At 38.0% G+C, this 23,053-nt stretch overlaps 3 protein-coding genes across 5 annotated transcripts in view; all 3 read right to left on the bottom strand.

Moving 5' to 3' along the window:
• Window positions 1–14,413, bottom strand: part of LOC131194044 (protocadherin gamma-B5-like) — a 44,998-nt gene extending 30,585 nt beyond the window's left edge. Inside the window, exons 1-3 of one of the 2 annotated variants that reach the window (XM_058174599.1) lie at window positions 10,605–14,413; window positions 5,334–5,412; window positions 3,530–4,160 (exon numbers count right to left, since the gene is read on the bottom strand). In XM_058174599.1, coding sequence (XP_058030582.1) covers window positions 5,371–5,412; window positions 10,605–13,025 — 2,463 coding nt within the window. In that variant the 5' untranslated portion in view covers window positions 13,026–14,413 and the 3' untranslated portion in view covers window positions 3,530–4,160; window positions 5,334–5,370. Of the gene's footprint in view, window positions 1–3,529; window positions 4,161–5,333; window positions 5,413–10,604 lie in introns of those variants that run through there. The other variant, XM_058174598.1, reaches the window with a different exon arrangement.
• The window catches only part of LOC131194996 (cadherin-23-like), a 240,846-nt gene that overhangs the window by 179,789 nt on the left and 38,004 nt on the right, over window positions 1–23,053 (bottom strand). The gene's annotated exons all lie outside the window — the stretch shown is intronic.
• LOC131194047 (protocadherin gamma-B5-like) overlaps window positions 1–23,053 on the bottom strand; it is a 39,311-nt gene that overhangs the window by 11,414 nt on the left and 4,844 nt on the right. The gene's annotated exons all lie outside the window — the stretch shown is intronic.

Genomic DNA, 23,053 nt, shown 5'->3' with positions numbered 1-23,053 from the left:
AGATGCCACACTGTTCATGTATTTAATACTTATATATATTTAAACATAAAAAACTTAATAATAATTAAAAAAGGAAATGTATTATAAGTTAGGAAGTAAGAAGAGAACTCAGTTTTTAAAGATTTGTGTTTTGCGTTTATATTCCATTTGAAATTGGAGAATAGACTTTAAGAAACAACTCTAATTTGCTTTTTCATAGCTTAATTTATAAAAGTGCTCCTTCCAGATTTGTCAAAATAGTTATTTCATACTAGATGTAACCATGGTGCATTAATTTATGCACTGCAGAGGTGATTTGAGACAGGTAATAACTTAGTCTGGGCATAAAATGAAAAACTATACTTATATACTTCTTTTTAGTAAAAATGTTCACAGCTAAACACTGGCATATACTCTTGGTCCACATTATATCTACTAAATAATTTATGTGTACTGTTCTGGATGCTGAAATGCTTTCTGCAAATTATTTCTGCTACTATTGCAGCAACAACTACTGAAAAAACATAACATATCAATCATTTGTTATTCATATTTGATTATTATTTTTTCTCATTTAAGTTGCTATTTCATTCAAAGCACTTACATGTTATTTGAACTTCCTTTTCACTAAATTTGAAACTTCTATGAAAAAACCTCAAAACTGCAAATAATAAAACTAGCAAATAATATATTTTCAATTGGAAGGAGACCATGCCTGCTCCAAAGTCTAATCCTGAAATAATACTGATTTATGAAAGAAACTATAACAATTGTAGAGGTTCTTGAGTACAATAAACCAATGAGCAAACAACAGGTAAAGTAAGAAGTATATGCAAAATCATAGAATCAAAGATTTATTGAGAATCTTTTAAAGAATAATTAGATTACAAAGTACTAATAAAAACAACTCACCAAATTAGTTTTCTCCATCTCAGAATTTAAGACACTGGCTCCATTGCTTGCCAAAACCACATCATATTTTTGGTTGCAGGAAATATATTCTGCAGGTTGAACTTTGGGAGTTGGAAAAGTAATTTCATGTATCTTGGATTCGGATGATAAACAGAGCTGATAGGAATAAGGAATAGTCCCTTCCTCATAATTTGGTGGGAATATAACGGCATTGCTTGAATTGGGAATGGGAACAAAGCATGGAAGAAATTTCAGATTCCCCGACTGTCGGAGTTTCATCATAATGACTAGAGTTACAGTCAAGAGGAACAGAAAGGAGATCAAAGTTAAGGCCAGCACTAGATAGAACTGGAGCTCAGACTGTTGCTCTGAATCCACGGTTTGGTTATTTATTTCTGGCAGGGCCTCTTGGAAGTTTTCAGCAAAAATCAGATTGAGACTGACTGTAGCAGAAAGCGGGGGCTGCCCATTATCCTTCACTAAGACCACTAGCTTCTGCTTCAGAGCATCCCTTTCCAGAAATGTCCGCAGTGTCCTGATTTCACCCGTGTGGGCACCAATTGTGAAGAGTCCTGGCTCAGTGGCTTGCAGTAGATGATAAGAGAGCCAGGCATTGTGCCCAGAGTCGGCATCCACAGCCACCACCTTTGTAACCAGGTACCCCATTTCTGCCGAGCGAGGCACCATCTCAAAGGAGGCTGAGCCCTCTGCTCCTGGAGAAGGATACAGAATTTGAGGACTTTGGTCATTTTGGTCCTGGATGAGCAATTTTAATGTGGCATTGCTGCTGAGAGGCGGGGAGCCTCCATCTTCTGCCTTCACCTGTACCTTGAACTCCCTGAGTTGCTCATAGTCAAAAGACCTTTGAGAATAGAGGGTGCCGCTTTCTGAGTTAATGGAGAGATAAGATGGGAGAGGTAGTGACTCTATTTTGCTAGTGATGATGGAATAAGTAATCCTAGCGTTGTGACCAAGATCGGGGTCTACAGCTTTGATGCTGAAGATGGAGGAGCTAGCAGGATTGTTCTCTGCCACATAAACAGTGTATGAGGATTTCTCAAAGTAAGGGGCATTATCATTGATATCTGAAATTTCCAGTGAGATGGTTTTCTGTGTAGAAAGAGGGGGCGTACCTTCGTCTGTGGCTGTGATTGTAAGATTGTATGCTGGAGTGCTTTCTCTATCTAGGGAACCATCTGTTAGCAGCTTATAATAGCTATTAGCTGCTGATACTATTTTGAATGGGGAAGCATTCTGTAAATGGCAATTGACCTTCCCATTATCCCCCGAATCTTTATCCTTTATATTGATGAGGGCTACCAATGTTCCCAATGGAGAGTTTTCAGGAATTTCTCTGGATGAGGAAGCGAGAATCACTTCTGGGGCATTGTCATTTATGTCTAATAGCTTTATTTCAACATTACAGTGTGCTACTAATCCACCTCCATCCCTTGCTTCTACTGCTATGGTATACATTTCTGTTTCCTCAAAATCTAGCTCTTCGTGAATTGAAATAAATCCCTGTTTGGAATCCAAGTCAAATTTCCGATGAGCATTATCAGCAATATTTCTATAGAAATAGTTGATTTGGCCATTGGAACCTTCATCTTTGTCTGTGGCTTCCACCTGTATTACAGTAGATCCTTTTGATTCATTCTCTTTGAGGCTGACCATATAAAGTTCTTGACTGAAGATGGGTGCATTGTCATTGGCATCAATGACCCTGATCCATATTTTGGCTGTTCCACGTTTTGTTGGATTACCACCATCAACAGCAGTAAGTGTTAAATTAATACTGTGTTCACTTTCGCGATCTAACTGTTTCTTTAGAACTAATTTTGGATATTGTTTTCTATTTTCCACCAGTCTAAATTCAAGTATGAAATTTTCATTAATACTTAGATGATAACCTTGGAGGGAATTTGTTCCAATATCAGGATCTTCTGCTTTTTCAAGAAGAAATGTGGCTCCTGGTAAAGAAGATTCACTTATCTCTAGCTTGATATCACCATTTAAGAAATGTGGTGCATTGTCATTAATATCCTGGATCTCTACTGTTATGTAAAATATATCCATGGGGTTTGCACTCACCACTTCAAAACTGAGGAGGCAAAGTGCAGTTTCCCCACAAATTTCCTCTCTGTCAATCCTGTCTTTTACATACAGATTCCCATTTTCAGCATTAATGGAGAAGTATTGCTTTTTGCCTAAAGAAAGGATATGCAGGTTGCGATTTCCCACTTCTGCAATACTCAGTTTCAGATCCTTGGCAAGATTCCCCACAATGGAACCCTTTCCCATTTCCTCTGGAATTGAATAGCGAAGGTGGTCCGAGACAGTCTGGCAGACGAAAGACATTAAGAAGAGGAGACGTACTTGCCTTTTTAAAGATCTGTTCTTAGCTTTGCTCTTGCTGTCCATCCCACCTGCGGTGAAAAGTGCTTTGTGCAATCCAGTAAGCTGAGGATTAAATTCCCATTGGAAAGAAAGCATCAAGAGGTTCCTGGGATTCTCCTGAGTTTTATCTACACTGCAGTGGTTTTCTTTTCTCTGCCATGGTCGGTGAGTGTCCCTCAATCCTGCTCTTTGACTGCTTTGCACTCGGTGACTCAGAAGCCCCATTAGATTTCCAGCTCCTTTCTAGGAACTATGTTGGCCAACAGCGGCACTCTGAGTCTCAGATGCAGCACTGCAAGAAATATCTTAAAGAAATAACTTCACTTTGTTTCTATTTTGCTGATGATTTTGTATGGTTATAAAGGACTGCTTGTATAGATTGCTAAGTAATATGTTTCTTGTGTCCTTTTCAGTATTAGAAACAATAATTAGTCTATCTGATATAAAAATTCTGAAATCAAAAATTTGCATAATTCTTTTTAGTAACACTGTAACTTTTTGTTAATCCATAACTGGGAGATCCTTTTATTAGTAGGTTCCGTGTGACAGAAAAGCAGTGTTTTCAAGTTTCTGAATGTTCCAGAACGGGAGCAAGAAGTTAGAAAAAAGGTTGAAATACAGTCCAAACCCACATTGCAATGTAAGACATACAGAGTTGCTTTGTTAATAAGATAGGTAGCATTAAAACTAAATCAATCAATCAATCACAGGTCAGATGGATAAGCAGTTGAAAGTCATTCCCTAAAAGATAGTTGCAAACTAAATAAAGAGTCAATAATGTGTGTTGATAGTGCCAGATGATGGGCACTTTTTAGGAAGAAGATTGTTCTGAAACTGGAAACTATCCTCTTGAATGGCATTTTGCTCTTAAACTGAAAAATAACAGAAATGTGGAAATGTGGAATTCAAGTGCCTTTTATATGGTCTATAATGATTTCATACTTTATAAACTGGTAATAAATATACAATATACAGAGGTTGTAGTTAAGCAATAAGCACACTGAGAAGATTTTTTTAAAGATCACCTGCCCAGAGTTGCTGGAAGCCAGATGGCATAAAAATATAATTATTATTATTAATATAGTAGTAACAATAATTACAGTTAAAGATGACAGCTGAAAAATTGATAAGAAAATGTAATATATTTTAAAATGAGTCATAGGCAACAGAGGCATAATAATTTCAAAAGTTATTGATAAACTGCAGTCTTTAATTTGAGAGAAAAATACTGCATGGAGAATAATTGTGCTAACTGTATCTAATTACCATTATTTAATTTTTATAAGAAACAAGTTTATATTTAATTTAATTTTGACCTGGCTCTGCTTCCTGTTTGAAATCTGCCTGGTGAACCACCTTCCAAAGGCTATATATAGAACTTGGCTCAGAAATGCTACCACATCTTGGATTGAAGAGACGGGATTCTAATATTTAATTCTTCATAGGTCATGCTACAAAAACCTTTTTGTTGCAACTTTAGAAAGGATGTTTATGATAGTGTAAATGCCATGTGAATTAGGAGAAATTTTGCACGATAAGTCTTTTAATATTCTATTGCAGCTTTGTCAGCTATTAATGTAACATTCTCATGGATGGAGTACTGTATTTATTTAGTTACAATACAAGAGGCAAGGAATGTGTGTATAAATATCTGAATTTTCATTCTACACCTATCTCATAATGTAACGTAACATAATATCCAACTAACATAAAATCAATGGACCCTCAAGATCTTCTAGTCCACCCTCCTGCCCAAGGCAGAAGACCTTATACCATCCTGAATAAATAGTTTCCCAATCTTTTCTTGAAAACCTCCAACTCTGGGAGGCAAGTTGTTGTATTGATTAATTGTTCTCACTTGTTGGGAAATTTCTTCTCAGTTCCCAGTTGGATTTCTATTTAACTAACTTCCACCCATTGCTTCTTGTCCTGCCCTCAAGTGCTATAGTAAATAAACTGGCCCCCTCTTCTCTCTGACAACCCCTCAAGTACCGGAAGACAGCTATCATGTCACCCCAACCCTTCTCTTCTTTGGCTAGACATACCTAGTTCTCTTCAGCCTTTAATTCCAAATTGCATGAATCAGTAGCATGAGGCAGTTCCAAAATGGTGAATGCAATTTAGCTGCAGGAAGAAAAAATGAATTTTAAATAATGGGAAATTTAAATTTATTTTCCATTACTCAAACCCCATCATTATAGCATCATTTGTGAGTACCTAGATTAAAAAAAAAGGTGCTATATTCAATATGCCAGCAAATTTGGAAAACTCAACAGTGGCCACAGGATTGGAAAAGGTCAGTTTACTTTCCAATTCCAAAGAATGCTCAAACTACCACACCATTGCACTCATTTCACATGCTAGCAAAGTTATGCTCAAAATCCTACAAGCTGGCTCCAGCAGTATGTGGACCGAGAACTACCAGAAGTACAGGCAGGATTTCCAAGAGGTAGAAGACCGAGTGGCTGTGGATGCCGGCTTCCCGGTACAGCCAGCTTACTCCATTGCTGACTGTTGGGGGCGAGTCGTTGGCCCCCACAGAGAGGGTATGCAACTTAGGCGTCCTCCTGGATGCACGGCTGTCTCTTGAAGATCATTTGACGGCCGTCGCCAGGGGGGCTTTTTATCAAGTTCGCCTGATCCGCCAGTTGCGTCCCTTTCTGGACCCGGTTTCTCTGTGCACAGTCACCCATGCCCTCGTTACATCTCACCTGGACTACTGCAATGCTCTCTACATGGGGCTCCCCTTGAAGAGCATCCGGAAGCTCCAACTGGTCCAGAATGCAGCTACGCGGGTGATAGAGGGAGCACCTCGTGGCTCCCATATAACACCTCTCCTGCACGGGCTGCACTGGCTTCCGGTGGTCTTTCGGGTGCAATTCAAGGTGTTGGTTACCACCTTTAAAGCGCTCCATGGCTTAGGACCGGGCTATTTACAGGACCGCCTACTGCCACAAACAGCCTCCCACCGACCTGTGCGCTCCCACAGGGAGGGCCTCCTTGGGGTGCCGTCGGTGAAACAATGTCGACTGGCGACCCCCAGGGGTAGGGCCTTCTCTGTGGGGGCTCCTGCCCTCTGGAACGAGCTGCCTCCAGGGCTGCGCCAACTCCCCGACCTTCGGACCTTCTGCCGTGAGCTGAAGACTCTTTTATTCCATCGAGCTGGGCTAGCCTGATTAAGTAATTTTAAATGGGGTTTTAGTTTTTTGTATTATTTAGTTTTTTTATATTTTTGGCCACTATTTATAGAAATTTTTAGTCTGCTTTTAATGTGTATTTATTGTATCTTTTAAATTGGCTGTTAACCGCTCTGAGTCCTTCGGGAGAAGGGTGGTATACAAATGCAATAAATAAATAAATAAATAAATAAATTGCCAATATATGCTGGATCATGGAGAAAGCTAGGGAGTTTCAGAAAAACATGCTTCATTGACTATGCTAAAGCCTTTGATTGTGTGGATCACAACAAATTGTGGCAAGTTCTTAAAGAGATGGGAGTACCAGACCATCTTATTTGTCTCTTGAGAAACCTATATGCGAGTCAAGAAGTAACAGTGAGAACTGGACACAGAACCACTGATTGGTTCAAAACTGAGAAAGGAGTTCAGCAAGGCTGTATACTGTTGCCCTGCCTATTTAACTTATGTGCAGAGCACATCATGAGAAAGGTGGGGCTAGATGAATTAAGATTGCTGGGAGAAATATCAACAATCTCAGATATGCAGATGATACCATTTTAATGGCAGAAAGTAACAAGGAACTAAAAAGCCTTCTGATGTGGGTGAAGGAGGAGAGTGCAAAAGTTGGCTTGAATCTCAACATTAAGAAAACTAAGTTCATGGCTCCTGTCCCTCTCAATTCCTGGCAAATAGATGGGGAAGAAATGGAGGTAGTGACAGATTTTATTTTCCTGGGCTCCAAGATCACTGCACATGGGGATTACAGCCAAGAAATTAAAAAATGCTTGCTCCTGAGAAGGAAATTATGGCAAAGTTAGAGAGCATACTAAAAAGCAGAGACATCACCCTGCCAACAAAAGTGCATATAGTCAAAGGCTATGGTTTTCCCAGTTGCAATGTATTGTTGTGAAAGTTGGACCATAAGGAAGGCTAAGCGTCAAAGAACTGAGGCCTTTGAACTCTGGTGCTGGAGAAGACTCCTGCGAGTCCCTTGCACTGCAAGGCGATCAAACCAGTCAGTCCTAGAGGAGATCAACCCTGACTAATCTTTAGAAGGCCAGATCCTGAAGATGAAACTAAAATACTTTGGACACTTAATGAGAAGGAAGGACTCACTGGAGAAGAGCCTAATGCTGGGAAAGATTGAAGGAAAAAGAAGGGGACGGCAGAGAATGAGGTGGCTGGATGGAGTCACTGATGCAGTCGGCGTGAGCTTAAATGGTCTCTGGGGATGGTAGAGGACAGGAAGGCCTGGAGGAAAGTTGTCCATGGGGTTGCGATGGGTCAGACATGACTTTGCAACTAACAGCAGCAACAATATTAAAAAATATTTAGATAAACTGAAAATAGATTTAAGGAAGTAAAAGGATGATCAGGCAAATATAAAGAGATATTATTATTATTATTATTATTATTATTATTATTATTATTATTATTATTATTATTATTATTATTATTATTATTATTATTATTTCAATTTTTATACCGCCCTTCTCCCGAAGGACTCAGGGCAGTGTACAGCCAGGTAAAACAAACAATGTAATATACAATTAAAATACGAATTAAAAAACTTATTACATAATTGGCCTAAAACTTTAGAACATGAAAACTAAAACCCACTAAAAATTACTAGTAAAAAATTTAAAACCTATAAAATTTAAAACCAATAAAATTTAAGCCAGCCCCGTGCGAATAAATAAGTGTGTTTTTAATTCGCGGCGGAAGGTCCGAAGGTCAGGTATTTGGCGTAAGCCCGGGGGAAACTCGTTCCAGAGGGTAGGAGCCCCCACAGAGAAGGATCTACCCCTGGGGGCCGCCAGCCAATATTCAAGAGATTAGGCATGTTTAGGCTGGGGAAAATAATTATTTGTTTTAGTGTTCTATTTTGTGACTCTTGGCAATGAAAATAATTATGAGATTGTTAATAGAAGAACAGAAAGAATAGTATAGCACTTTTTAAGTACCCCAATGATACAACAAAGAAAAATGCAGAAATAGAGAAAATGTAGAAAAATGTAGGACATACAATAACAGATTTAAGTTTTAAGAAGGCAGGTTCTGAATGTTACAAAGCATTTTCTGACACTAACAATGATTGGACAGTGGATCCATCTGCCTAAAAATATAATTAACTCTCCTTTCTTGGATGTGCTAAGAGGCCAAACTAGATTGCAATCTTCCTAATTTTTTTTAATTTGGACTCTTGTATTCAACAGAGAAGTGGCTCAGTGACTAAGATGCTGATCTTGTCGATCGAAAGGTCGGCAGTTCAGTGGTTCAAATCCCTAGTGCTGCGTAACGGGTTGAGCTCCCGACACTTGTCCCAGCTTCTGCCAACCTAGCAGTTCAAAAGCATGTAAAAATGCAAGTAGAAAAAATAGGGAAGGTAACAGCGTTCCATGTGCCTTTGGCATTTAGTTATGCCAGCCACATGACCACAGAGATGTCTTCGGACAGCGCTGGCTCTTCAGCTTTGAAACGGAGATGAGCACGGCCCCCTAGAGTTGTGAATGACTAGCACATATGTGCGAGGGGAACCTTTACCTTTACCTATTCAACAGAGATCATGAATGGTAGCCAAAATTTTCTGAATCTATAATTCTATGGACTTGGACTTGGATGTTGACCAATTCTGAGGTTTTTTTTAATTCTATAATCATGAAGCTTGAGATCATAATCATAAAGCCCATAAAGATTCTATAATCATAAAGCTCATGTCTAAAGATCTTTTAACTTTGTATGATCACGATTATTATTAAAATGGTTTTTATTTAACTGTGATTCTTTAAATACTTCTATAATTTACATATGAAAAATATAAGACACTTCTTTAAATGGCTATATCCAGGCTACCAAAGTAACCTTACTCTTGTAATGGCACTTATAATGAAATGCATGTAGAAAGCAGAATTTGATGAGATCTTAGAATTGCCTCTACTGTATATAGTGCAGGAATGGCATACACTGAATGTGCATTCAACCTGGAATTGTGTACTGCACAGTATGTGGGTTAGATCCTCCCAAGTTCAGATGGGAGATCCCACAGAAAGTCATAGAAAATAAGAGGGCTGAGATCCTGTGGGACTTTCAGATTCAGACAGACAGGAACCTATTTGTCAATTGAACATTGTGGTAGTAAACAAGGAGCAGTAAAAGTAATATACAATAAAAGTAGCAGTGCCAAGTGACAGCAACATCATGAAGAAAGAATATGAAAGATGGAGAACTACTAGGAAATGTAGGAAGAACTGGAGAGGATGTGGAAAGTAAAGACCAAAGTGATCCTAATGAAGCTAGGAACATTTTGGGCTGCGACTCATAATCTGAGAGAGCAGCTCCAACAGATCCCAGGAACAACGTCAGAGCTCTATGTCCAGTGTTAAGAGTCCAATGTTACAAACATCTAAGATAATGTGCAAAACTTTCAAACACCTTGGACTCTGGTAGGGGTCCTGAAATTGAGGAAGACACTTACCACCCATAGGGGTGAGAAGGATTTTTTATATATAATGAAAGATAGTCTAACATAAATGCAAAAGTACTGCATTACCTGGTTCGAACATTACCTTTGTTCAAACAAATATTTTGAGACTGTAAAATACAAGACATTTTTACTTATCTAAATTAAGCAAACACTTGGATTCAGAAATTGGTAGTCAAACCTTGAAGTAATATGTATCAACATAGTCCTAAAAGCATTATGACACCCTATCCCCAATTTTGGTATGTATCCTTCAGAATAATATCAGTACTTTGTGCAGGCATTCAAATGCTGCCACAGAATAATATATTGAAACAGAGTTAAAAACCTACAATTTATTTAAATATGATAAGAATCAGATTAAACATCTTAACTTCATGCAAACACTAACCACTTAGACACAAGAACTTTTGTAATAAAATTAATATGATAACTGATTCTATTTTAAAACTATATGGAAGTTCTTAAAAAAAGAATCTTACCTTGATATTACACTTAGTTGGACCATTTTCTGAGAAAGCAGTGAAATATTGTGAAGAAATATAATTTTAGATGTTACAAAAGTAAAATAGAATGCAATCTACTTTGGAGTAAATATGTGTCGGAGTGCTGTCTTTTAGAGGGTGGTGTTATAGAATTTGCAGTTAAATATTTACCTTCCCATTATTCTCCATCTCAGGTTGTAATGTTTTCCCTCCGTTGCTTGAAAGAGGCATCTCAGTTTTTTCACCACAAAGCACATTCTCTGCAATATGAATGTTTGGTGCCAGAAAAGTAAATTCATTCTTTCTGGATTCTGAGGACAGGCAAAGCTGGTAGGAATAAGGCAGAGTCCCATCTTGAAAATTGGGTGGAAATATGACCCCAGCTGTGGAATGGGAAACGGGAGCAAAACATGGTAAGAAGCTGGAATTTCCTGACTGCCTGAGTTTGATGGCAACGGCCAGAATGACTGACAAGAGGAATAAAAATGACATCACAGCTAAAGCCACCACCAAATAGAACTGCAGGTCAGACTGATCCTCTGAACTCTTCATCTGGTTTTTCATCTCTGGAAGGGCCTCCTGGAAGTTCTCAGCAAACACCAGGTTCAGAGTAACAGAGGCCGAGAGAGTCGGTTGTCCATTATCCTTCACCAGAAGGACCAGTCTCTGTTTCACAGCATCTCTTTCCAAAAAGGTTCTTGCTGTCCTGATCTCACCCGTATGGGAGCCAACAGTGAAGAGGGCTGGTTCTGTGGCCTGAATCAGCTGGTAGGAGAGCCAGGCGTTGTGTCCAGAATCAGCATCCACAGCCACCACCTTTGTTACCAGATAATCTGCCTCAGCTGAACGAGGGACCATCTCAAAGAGGGCAGAGTCCTTGGAATCTGTTGAAGGGGACAGGATTTGGGGGCTGTTGTCATTCCGATCCAGGATAAACACCCTGACTGTGACGTTGCTGCTAAGAGGGGGACTCCCACCATCTTGGGCCTTCACCTGCAGCTGGAATTCCCTGAACTGTTCATAGTCAAAGGATCGCTGGGCATAGATGATGCCGGTCTCAGAGTGAATGGAGATATAGGAGGAGATGGGAAATTCTTCAATGTTGCTGGTGAGGATTGAATATGTGATCTGTGAGTTTTGATCCACATCCGGATCAAAGGCTTGAATCTGGAAGATGGAGGCACCAGAAGGATTGTTCTCTGGCACATAGATGCTGTAGGAAGTTTTTTCAAAAGCAGGAGCATTGTCATTGATATCAGAGATTTGCAGCAAGATGGTTTTGTGGGTGGTTAATGGAGGAGTTCCTTTGTCAGTGGCTGTGATTGTAATATTATACTGAGATGCTTTTTCCCTGTCTAAAGTTTTATCTGTCAAGAGAGTGTAGTAGTTGTCAGATGATGGAAGAATCTTGAATGGCAAGTCATTTTCTAAATAACAAATGACCTTTCCATTATCGTCCATGTCTTTGTCATTTGTTTTAATTAGAGCAATAACTGTTCCAATCTGAGAATCTTCTAGAATTGGATTAAAAATGGATGCGAACATCATTTCTGGCACATTATCATTCTCATCAAGGATTTTTACTTCTACTTTACAATGGGTCATTGATCCACCTCCATCTTTTGCTGCTACAGTCATCACATATTCTGAGCTTTCCTCAAAGTCCAATGGTTCCACAAGAGAAATCATTCCACTGGTTGAATCTAGGCTGAACTTCTTATTGCCACTCAGTGGTATATTGCTGAAATAATATCTGATTTGTGCATTTGAGCCTTCATCTTTATCTGAAGCTACAAGTTGCAGCACCAGGAACCCAACTGGTAGGTTTTCCCTCAGACTGACTGTGTAGACGTCTTGGGTGAATATAGGCGGATTATCATTGGCATCGGTGACATTGATCCATATTTGGGCTGTTCCAGTTTTTCTGGGTTTTCCGCCATCTAGGGCAGTAAGTGTTAGCTGTACCGTTGGTTCACTCTCGCGATCAAGTGATTTCTGGAGTACTAAATCTGCAAATTTATTTCCATCTTGACTCTCTTTCACATCCAAAGTAAAGTAAGGATTGGTGCTAAGATGATAATTCTGTAAAGCGTTTGTGCCAATGTCTGGATCTTTGGCATTCCCAAGAAGGAATCTGGTGCCTATTTGTGTTGTTTCAATTATCTCCAACTGGATTATGCTATTGAGAAACTGTGGAGAATTATCATTAATGTCTTGTATCTCTATTTTTAGATGGTAAATATTTAATGGATTTTCAATAACCACTTTAAGATTAAGAACACACAGTGGGATACGGCCACATATTTCTTCCCTATCTATCCTCTCATTCACACAGAGGTTTCCATTTCCTGCATTGATTGTGAAATACTGCACCTCGTCCAGAGAGATGGCGTGCATTTTGCGCATTGCCAGTTCTCTGAGACTCAGTCTTAGATCCTTTGCAAGATTCCCCACTATAGAACCTTTTGACATCTCCTCGGGGATGGCATAATGAATCTGTTCGGAGACGGCCCGGTAGGAAACCGACAAGACTAAGAGCGATAGTACTTGCCTTCGGATTGCTCTGCCATTCCCTCCTTGCCCTCGCTCCATCTCCTCTGCGATAAAGTGACTGCCTCAAAATCTCATCAGAACGCAGAATAGTAAGAAACACTCTCGTTTCTTCTTAATGTCTGGGACCTTCCCGTTTCGCAAGACTGCTTTGCATTTGTGATCAACTGTTTTCCCTGTCTTTAACGAAATGCTGAAATCCTCCTTTAGGAAGCGTCTGTATAACAAACAGCTCTTCGCTATTCTCTTCGGCGTCCCCGTTGGCTAACAGCGACACCCTGAGGTCAGAAGGGAAAGTGCAAGGGATTCTGTTCCACAAGTAATAAAAAAGTAATAGTGGCGAATATTAAAAAAGTGCTTGGATGTTTTTGGGGTCTTCATACATGACCCGTTTTTGGTGTGTTCATAAAAGTTATGTTAACTGAAAACTGCAGCAGAGTTTTTAAAGAGTTGGCTTTGTAATTTTTGTTTTTTTCTTTCTTCTTCACGCTGCAGTTCTAACATTACTCTTTCAATGAACTTTCATTCATTGAGCTCTTAATGTCATGGTATACAGTGCAATGCTAATACTTGTTAATTTAGAATTCACTCCAGTAGATCTGGCCTCAGGAAAATAAGCACATAACTGAAGAGTGAGATTTTTATGCATCTTAATACTCTTATCTACCCCATGGCACACAAACTAGACTCAATAAATGGGATGACAATGATACTTAAAATATATCTTAAAGTTCTTACTGCGTTTTTACTCTGTTGCTTTGATATTTACTGCCCCGTGATGAATACAGTCTATAGGATCTGTATATCTAAAAATAAATGTACGATGTGTTTGATCTCAGAATTTAGTTTATCCTGAACCATACCATGGCACCAGAGGAAAACTACTAAATGTCAATTTTGTATTTCTTTTCTTTTAAGTAGACAATAGTTTTACTAACAAGAGGAAGAAGGAGCATGAGTGAAAGAAGATGTATTCCAATCACTTTAAAAACTACTGTTTCATTTTAAGCATTTGGAAAATGTGCTTAGCAATAATGTAACTTTCCAAATAATCTGTATGGTCTGCCTATAACAATTGCTGACAGATCTGGAAAGTCAATTTAAATCATATAACCACATTCCTGAATACAATGGCAAGCAATATAATATTAGAACAGTTTTCATTAATGAAACCACCCAGGATTTGAAAATGTAATTGTTTTAAAGTCTCTTTAACATCCTTTCACTTCTCTAATACTTCTAGTAATGTTTTTTCTAACTTCTATTATATCATTTTCTCTTTTATCATTTAATCTGCATATAATCAATATGCTAGCAAAACCTTGTTTTGTAAATAGATCTCCTTTCATTAATGTTATTGTTGCCATTATTATTGGGAATATTTGTACACATTTATATTTATAAAAAAGCTTTCTGTCAGTGGTAAGCATAATGAATTAGTATTAGTATGCATTGTATATATTATTTCAAATGAGAATATTTTTGAGTCATTTTAAAGTTACCAAGACGTGTTTTTTGAGACCTGTGTATGTGCCTAATTCCATGCTAATTCCTTTTTATTTACATTAGTGCATATAAATTAATATGAGTTGATTTTTCCAGCTATTTTTGACATGCATGAGATTATAAATCATACTTTATTGTCTTTTTTTCTGTTTGGAATGAAAATTTCTGCCCTTTGAAATCCATGAAACAATCCATTATTTTGACTGAGCTCTTCACTTTGTATCAAGCAGCAGAAGTAGGATCTGACACAAAAACCTTTTCACTGGTAAAATACTGGATTTTATATACAATATCCAAAAATTGTCCTCCATTTTTTAAATGTGGAAGCCCACAACTGCAGCAAACAACCTAGTTGCAAATGTTATGTTACAATTAATATTGGTTTTTTGCAAAACCCTGATGTCAGGAGTAGATTCCACCATTCTCTTGTCAGGGCTATTGAGGATGTGACAATGTGATAATGGTTCTCCTTTTTAAAAACTAATTGTTGTTAAATGAAAAGAGAAAATGAGGAAGTGTGCCTTAATTAGACTTTTTTTTACTTTTTTTTTTTACTTTTAGACTAAAGTGTAAGTTGCTTTGACAAATTAATCAACAGCATGGAATATATTGAGAAGAAAAAAAAGCAATGAGTTTTTAAAAGCTTTTTATTATCTCTTTCAAGAGTAAGGCACATACATTTAATATGGCACGTGTGGATTATTAGTATATCTATTTGTATGAAAGTTTTTCCTGTGCTCGGCAAAGATTACTTTATAATTAAAACTTAATTAGTTTAATTCGTTAAAAAAATACATAGAAAGTAAGAATAATTTTAGATGAATTATAGTCATAATAAAAAGTTCATGTGTATCAAAAAAAGTGAACCCTTGTGAGTGCTTGAAATGCTCTGTATTACGGTAATTAATTACAAGAGTTGCTATTGTAGAATCATTAAAAAGTTATTCATTATACATATTTGAGGTTATTGCTACTAAATTTCATTCAAAACAGTTACAAATAATTCACGTTTACTTATTTCTGTCCCTTTCACTAGAAAGATCTATGAAAAAAACTGTATCAATTCTTATGTGGTTTCAATCATACTTATAAACACACTTATGACATTGTAAACACACTTACGACAGTGTAAAGTACCCAGAATTGCTTGGCAATGAGTTGGGTGGCATATAAATTTAATCAATAAATAAAATAAAATCTTTCTTAAAATGAGTCACTGAGTAAAATAGATAACCGGACTAGAGATAGTTCTCATGTTACAACAGTTCATTTAATGACTGTTTGAAGTTATGGCACTATAACTTATAACCATTTTTCACAGATACAGCCATTAGAAGATCCCCATTGTCATGTGATCAAAATTCAGATATTTGGCAACTGACTCATAAGACAACTGCAATCCCCCAGGGTCATGTGATCACCTTTTGCAACCTTCTCATAAGCAAAGTCAATGGGGAAGCCAGATTCACTTAATAACGTTATTAAGGTAACAACTGCAGTGATTCATTTACCAATTGTGTGGCAAGAAAGGTCGGAAAATGCAGAAAAATTCACAAAAAACTTTCTCGCTTAGCAAAATAAATTTCTGGGCTTGCGAAGAACTACCTTCACAACTGATGTGATAACCTTAAATCAAAACCTTAAATCAAAACCTTAAATCAAAAGACCTGGTAGCTTTTATAGAATCTTTTAACATTTTCAATTTCATTAACAAGATACGTAAAATTGTTACTCTTCAAAAGAAAACTCACCAAATTAATTTTCTCCATCTCAGAATTTAGGACATTGGCTCCATTAGTAGGCAGAAGAACATCAGAGTTTAGGTTGTATGAAATATATTCTGCAGGTTGAACTTTGGGAGTTGGAAAAGTAATTTCATGTATCTTGGACTCGGATGATAAGCAGAGCTGATAGGAATAAGGAATAGTCCCTTCCTCATAATTTGGTGGGAATATAATGGCATTGCTTGAATGGGGAATGGGAGCAAAGCATGGAAGAAATTTCAGATTCCCCGACTGTCGGAGTTTCATCATAATAACTAGAGTTACAGTCAAGAGGAACAGAAAGGAGATCAAAGTTAAGGCCAGCACTAGATAGAACTGGAGCTCAGACTGTTGCTCTGAATCCACGGTTTGGTTATTTATTTCTGGCAGGGCCTCTTGGAAGTTTTCAGCAAAAATCAGATTGAGACTGACTGTAGCAGAAAGCGGGGGCTGCCCATTATCCTTCACTAAGACCACTAGCTTCTGCTTCAGAGCATCCCTTTCCAGAAATGTCCGCAATGTCCTGATTTCACCCGTGTGGGCACCAATTGTGAAGAGTCCTGGCTCAGTGGCTTGCAGTAGATGATAAGAGAGCCAGGCATTGTGCCCAGAGTCGGCATCCACAGCCACCACCTTTGTAACCAGGTACCCCATCTCTGCCGAGCGAGGCACCATCTCAAAGAAGGCTGAGCCCTCTGCTCCTGGAGAAGGATACAGAATTTGAGGACTTTGGTCATTTTGGTCCTGGATGAGCAACTTCAATGTGGCATTGCTGCTGAGAGGCGGGGAGCCTCCATCTTCCGCCTTCACCTGTACCTCGAACTCCCTGAGTTGCTCATAGTCAAAAGACCTTTGAGAATAGAGGGTGCCACTTTCTGAGTTAACGGAGAGGTAAGATTGGAGAGGTAGTGACTCTATTTTGCTAGTGATGATGGAGTAAGTAATCCTAGCGTTGTGACCAAGATCGGGGTCTACAGCTTTGATGCTGAAGATGGAGGAGCTAGCAGGATTGTTCTCTGCCACATAAACAGTGTATGAAGATTTCTCAAAGGTAGGGGCATTATCATTGATATCTGAAATTTCCAGTGAGATGGTTTTCTGTGTAGAAAGAGGGGGTGTACCTTCGTCTGTGGCTGTGATTGTAAGATTGTACGCTGGAGTGCTTTCTCTATCTAGGGAACCATCTGTTAGCAGCTTATAGTAGCTATTAGCTGCTGATACTATTTTGAATGGAGAAGCATTCTGTAAATGGCAATTGACCTTCCCATTATCCCCCGAATCTTTATCCTTTATATTGATGAGGGCTACCAATGTTCCTAATGGAGAGTTTTCAGGAATTTCTCTGGATGAGGAAGCGAAAATCACTTCTGGGACATTGTCATTCACATCTAGTAGCTTTATTTCAACATTACAGTGTGCTACTAATCCACCTCCATCCCTTGCTTCTACTGCTATGGTATACTTCCAGGTTTCCTCAAAGTCCAGTTCTTCTTGAATTGTTATAAATCCATTTTCTGGATGTAAATCAAATTTCCGATGAGCATTATCAGCAATATTGCTAAAACAATAATTGATCTGGCCATTGGAACCATCGTCTTTGTCTGTAGCTTTGACTTGTATTACAATAGATCCCTTTGACACATTCTCTTTGAGGCTGATTTTGTATACTTTTTGACTGAAGACAGGTGGGTTGTCATTAGCATCAATGATCTTGATCCATATTTTGGCTGTTCCAGTTTTTGCAGGGTTTCCTCCATCAAGAGCTGTAAGTGTCAAACTAATGGCACTTTCACTTTCTCGATCTAACTGTTTTTCCAGTACTAATTCTACATATTTGTTTGCTGAGTCACGTTTACTAATATCAAGAATAAAATATTGGTTAATTGTTAGATGATAATCCTGGAGGGAATTTGCTCCAATATCAGGATCTTCTGCTTGTTCAAGAAGAAATGTCGCTCCTGGTAAAGAGGATTCACTTATCTCTAGCTTGATATCACCATTTAAAAAATGTGGTGCATTGTCATTAATATCCTGGATCTCTACTGTTATATAAAATATGTCCATGGGGTTTGCACTCACCACTTCAAAACTGATGGGGCAGAGTGCAGTTTCCCCACAGATTTCCTCTCTGTCAATCCTGTCTTTTACATACAGATTCCCATTTTCAGCATTAATGGAGAAGTATTGCTTTTTGCCTAAAGAAAGGATATGCAGGTTGCGATTTCCCACTTCTGCAATACTCAGTTTCAGATCCATGACAAGATTCCCCACAATGGAACCCTTTCCCATTTCCTCTGGAATTGAATAGCGAAGGTGCTCTGAGACAGTCTGGCAGATGAAAGACAATAAAAAGAGGAGACGTACTTGCCTTTTTACAGATCTGCTCTTAGCTTTGCTCTTGCTGTCCATCCCACCTGCGGTGAAAAGTGCTTTGTGCAATCCAGTAAGCTGAGGAGTTTAAATTCCCATTAGAAAGAAAGCATCAAGAGGTTCCTGGGATTCTCCTGAGTTTTATCTACACTGCAGTGGTTTTCTTTTCTCTGCCATGGTCGGTGAGTGTCCCCCAATCCTGCTCTTTGACTGCTCTGCATTTTGTGACTGGATAATCAGAAAGCAGGAAGCCCCTTTAGATTTTCAGCTCCTTTCTGGGAACTATGTTGGCCAACAGCGGCGCTCCGAGTCTCAGATGCAGCACTGCAAGAAGCATCTTAAAGAAATAACTTCACTGTGTTTCTATTTTGCTGATGATTTTTTATGGTTAGAAAGGACTGCTTGTATAGATTGCTAAGTAATATGTTTCTTGTGTCCTTTTTGGGACACAATAAACATTATTGCTTATAAGAAGCAATAATTTATCTGCTAGAAAATTTCATAAAGCAAAAACCTTCCATAATTTTTTCCTGTATCATTCATAAGTTTTCTGCAATCTGTAACTGGGGAATTCTTTATTAGCATAATCCATGTGACAGAAAAGCAAAGTGTTTTCAAGTTTCTGAATGCTCCAGAAATCTTCACTGGACAAGAAGTTAGAAAAAGAGTTCTGAAAAAAAGTTATATAACCCAAAATATAGGCCAGCTGTTTAAACCTTGGTTCTGCAGTTGAAAATCATTTCCTCAAAGGTAATTGTGAATCAAATGTAGATTCACAATTGGTGGTGATGTTAGATTAAACCCATTTTTAAAGAGAAAGGAAAACATAGTTGCAATCCGAAATTGCAATCCTATCTGTTTAATGACACTGATCCTTTAATATATAAATGGAAGATATTTTATAACACAAATGTCTGTGTTTGGAAATGCTGTCTGTTAGATGTGATCTAAAATGATTTCACACATTGTAGATTTCAATTTGATAATTAATGTCCAATACACAGAAAAGTGGAGCTGAGTAAAGTGCATGGTAGTGTTGTGGCAATAAATGCATGATTTCTGTGAAATTGAAAATTCAAATATCCATACTGTAAATGTATATGTGTGATGTCAGAAATCTGATTTCTGAAGTCTTTGGGTTTCATATATTCCCTGTGTGAGGATTTTTTTAAAAGTATTTTTTCCAAAAGTATATCGTATGGCTCCTGGAAGGGTTTGGCATCATGATATAGGATAGAATTACTCAGGCTTCTCTGCGTACCTTCAACAGAACAGAAATACAGCCCACAAGTAAAGGATGCTCAGTCAAATGCAGAAATTTTCTATTTTTCTAATTTTTTCTTTGGCATTCTGGTACAGTTGGGAGGACAGTCAAGGCTTTGAAACTTTTAAGAAATGCTTCTGATTTTTTTAAAAGATTCTTTAAAGAGATCTCTTAAGTCCTCACTCTCTTCTACACATTGTTACAATGATGTATAGAGGAGATCAATCCTGATTGCTCTTTAGAAGGCCAGATCCTGAAGATGAAACTCAAATATTTTGGCCTCCTAATGAGAAGGAATAACTCACTGGAGAAGAACCTAATGCTGGGAAAAATTGAGGGCAAAAGAAGGGGATGACAGAAAACGAGGTGGCTGGATGGAGTCACTGAAGCAGTAGGCATGAGCTTCAATGGACTCCAGAGGATGGTAGATGACAGGAAGGCCTGGAAGGACATTGTCCATGGAGTCGTGATGGGTCGGACACGACTTCGCAACTAACAACAAGAAGAAAACATTTTATTCACTTCTTCTGGAAGATAAGAACTACTGTATTTTTTGGACTATAAGACACACCAGGGTATAAGATGCACCAAGATTTTGAAGAGGTAAGCAAGAAAAAAAAAGTTTTTGGCCTCCCCGGCCCCCTGGAGCACTCTGCAGTCCTCCCAAGGCCTCTTTGTGCCCTGTTTTTGCAAAAACCAGGCCTGTTTTTTGCCCATTTTTCACAAAAACAAGGGCGTTTTTGCCCTCCCCGGCCCCCTGGAGCACTCTGCAGTCCTCCCAAGGCCTCTTTGTGCCCTGTTTTTGCAAAAACCGGGCCTGTTTTTGCAAAAACCAGGCCTGTTTTTTGCCCATTTTTCACAAAAACAAGGACGTTTTTGCCCTTCCCAGCCCACAGGAGCACTCTGCAGGCCTCCCAAAGCCTCTGAGTGCCCTGTTTTTGCAAAAATAGGACACGCAGGATGGGACTTCAGGAGGCCAAAAATGGCTGTTTTCGGTGTATAAGACACACCAACATTTTCACCCTCTTTTAGGGGAGGGAATGTATCTTGTACTCCGAAAAGTACGGTATTTACTGAAGACTGAATTTGAAAAGCACATTCAAAGAATATTTAAAGCTATAGGTCCTATACAGGTCAAAAAAGACTTAATCCTTTCAAAAGTTATTGCTAAATTGTCATTTTTAATATGATAGTGTGGAGAGTAGTAATATTAACTACTAATTTTTATGACAACCAAATTTAAATCTAATTTGGTTTTGCCTGGCTTTGCCTCCTTTTTGAAAACTGCCCTATGACTTGCCTTCCAAAGGTCATACATAGAGCTCAGCTCAGAAATGCTGGCCCACTTGGCTTGTCTGAAATGGTATGCTCAATCAGGGGGTTGGACTAGAAGACCACCAAGGTCCCTTCTAATTGTCATTCTTTCTTCTGAAAAGTTCCAATATTTAATTCTTCATGGATCATGCTACCAAAGTCTCTTTGTCACCATTTCACAAAATGAATAATCATGCTAATGTAAATCCATCTTTAGAAATCTTGAATAATCACACTTTTAATGTCCTGTTTTTCACTAATATAGGTTTTTCCTGTTTCTCAGCCTAGAGTTTCATGTTGTAAAAATCTACACTTCTTTTGTAGTTTTTGTGGGAACATTTCAAAAATTTCTTGTTGTTTTCTCCTTCTGGATATTTTTACCTTCCCTCTAAAGCCTGCAGCTGTATGATATGTTTGGAGTCTTCCATCCAAGTATTAATCTAACCTTGCTTTGCTTTTGAAGATCAGCCAAGCTCCATCAAGATTACCTTGATAAATGCTGCTCCCTGGGCTTTTTTATTTATTTATTTACATTTATATCCCGCCCTTCTCCGAAGACTCAGGGCGGCTTACATTGTGTAAGGCAATAGTCTCATTCTATTTGTATATTTATATACAAAGTCAACTTATTGCCCCCAACAATCTGGGTCCTCATTTTACCTACCTTATAAAAGATGGAAGGCTGAGTCAACCTTGGGCCTGGTGGGACTCGAGCCTGCAATAATTGCAGGCAGCTGTGTTTAATAACAGGCTTCTTACAGCCTGAGCCACACCGTGGCCCATTTTGACTGATGCTTTTAGTGCTCTGCTGAATGTTTTTGTTTTTTACTATTCTTATTGACTGTGGTCATTCAACCTGATAAAAGAGAATTTGCTGGATTTTGAAATTTATTTAGAACAAGAGAATTCCAGATAAGTGCTTATTGGTGGAATTCAATGTTTCATATTCATTTAATTACAAGTTGCTTACAAAGTGTAAAGTCTGATCATTCTACAATCATCTCTGAAAATTGTGTGAGTAAACAAGTGTGATATGGTAACAAAAAGACAACAAAAAGTATGAAAAAGTTTATCCTTAGTTGTATATTTAGTGCCTGGTTTTGTGACTTTAGGTAATTAGCAACAATTATAAGAATGTAACATTAAGATGAGAAGGAAAATAACAGTACTTTTCAAATCCTTGAAAGAATATAATAGAACTGAAGGTAAAGATCTTTTCTCTGTCATACAGCAACAAGTTTTACAGCTTACAAGTGGATTTTAGAAGAAACTTTTAAACGGTATCAGTGATTTCATTATGGAACCAATTATATAGAAATATGGTTGGTGCTCTTTCCTTGGCTAAGATTAGATATTAGATTAGATATGGTGTCCAAACTCTGATTCTGAATAGAATAGAATAGAATAGAATAGAATTTATTGGCCAAGTGTGATTGGATACACAAGGAATTTGTCTTGGTGCATATGCTCTCAGTATACATAAAAGAAAAGAAAAGATACACATTTACACACCAATGATGTGTGGTATCAACATTTACCACACAAATGATGATCATAGGGTACAAATTTAACACTGAATGATACAACACTTAATGATAATCATAGGGTACAAATAAGCAATCAGGAACAATCAATATCAATATAAAATTCTGTGGTCTTAATCTGGAAATTCTTTGCTTCTATTATCATAAATCTTGTGTTATAACTCATGGCTACTAACTTTGGATGAGTGGTACACTTTTGAAGGGAATATCAACAGTTATTCCCTTCTATACAATTTTAAAAATGTAGTTAATCTAACCTGTAGTTCTTTAATTTAGTTTATTCACATATAAATTACTTCTCTTAGATGC

This window comes from Ahaetulla prasina, chromosome 3, assembly GCF_028640845.1.
Source record: "Ahaetulla prasina isolate Xishuangbanna chromosome 3, ASM2864084v1, whole genome shotgun sequence".
NCBI lineage: Eukaryota > Metazoa > Chordata > Lepidosauria > Squamata > Colubridae > Ahaetulla > Ahaetulla prasina.
This window is presented reverse-complemented; position numbering and strand designations above follow the sequence as displayed.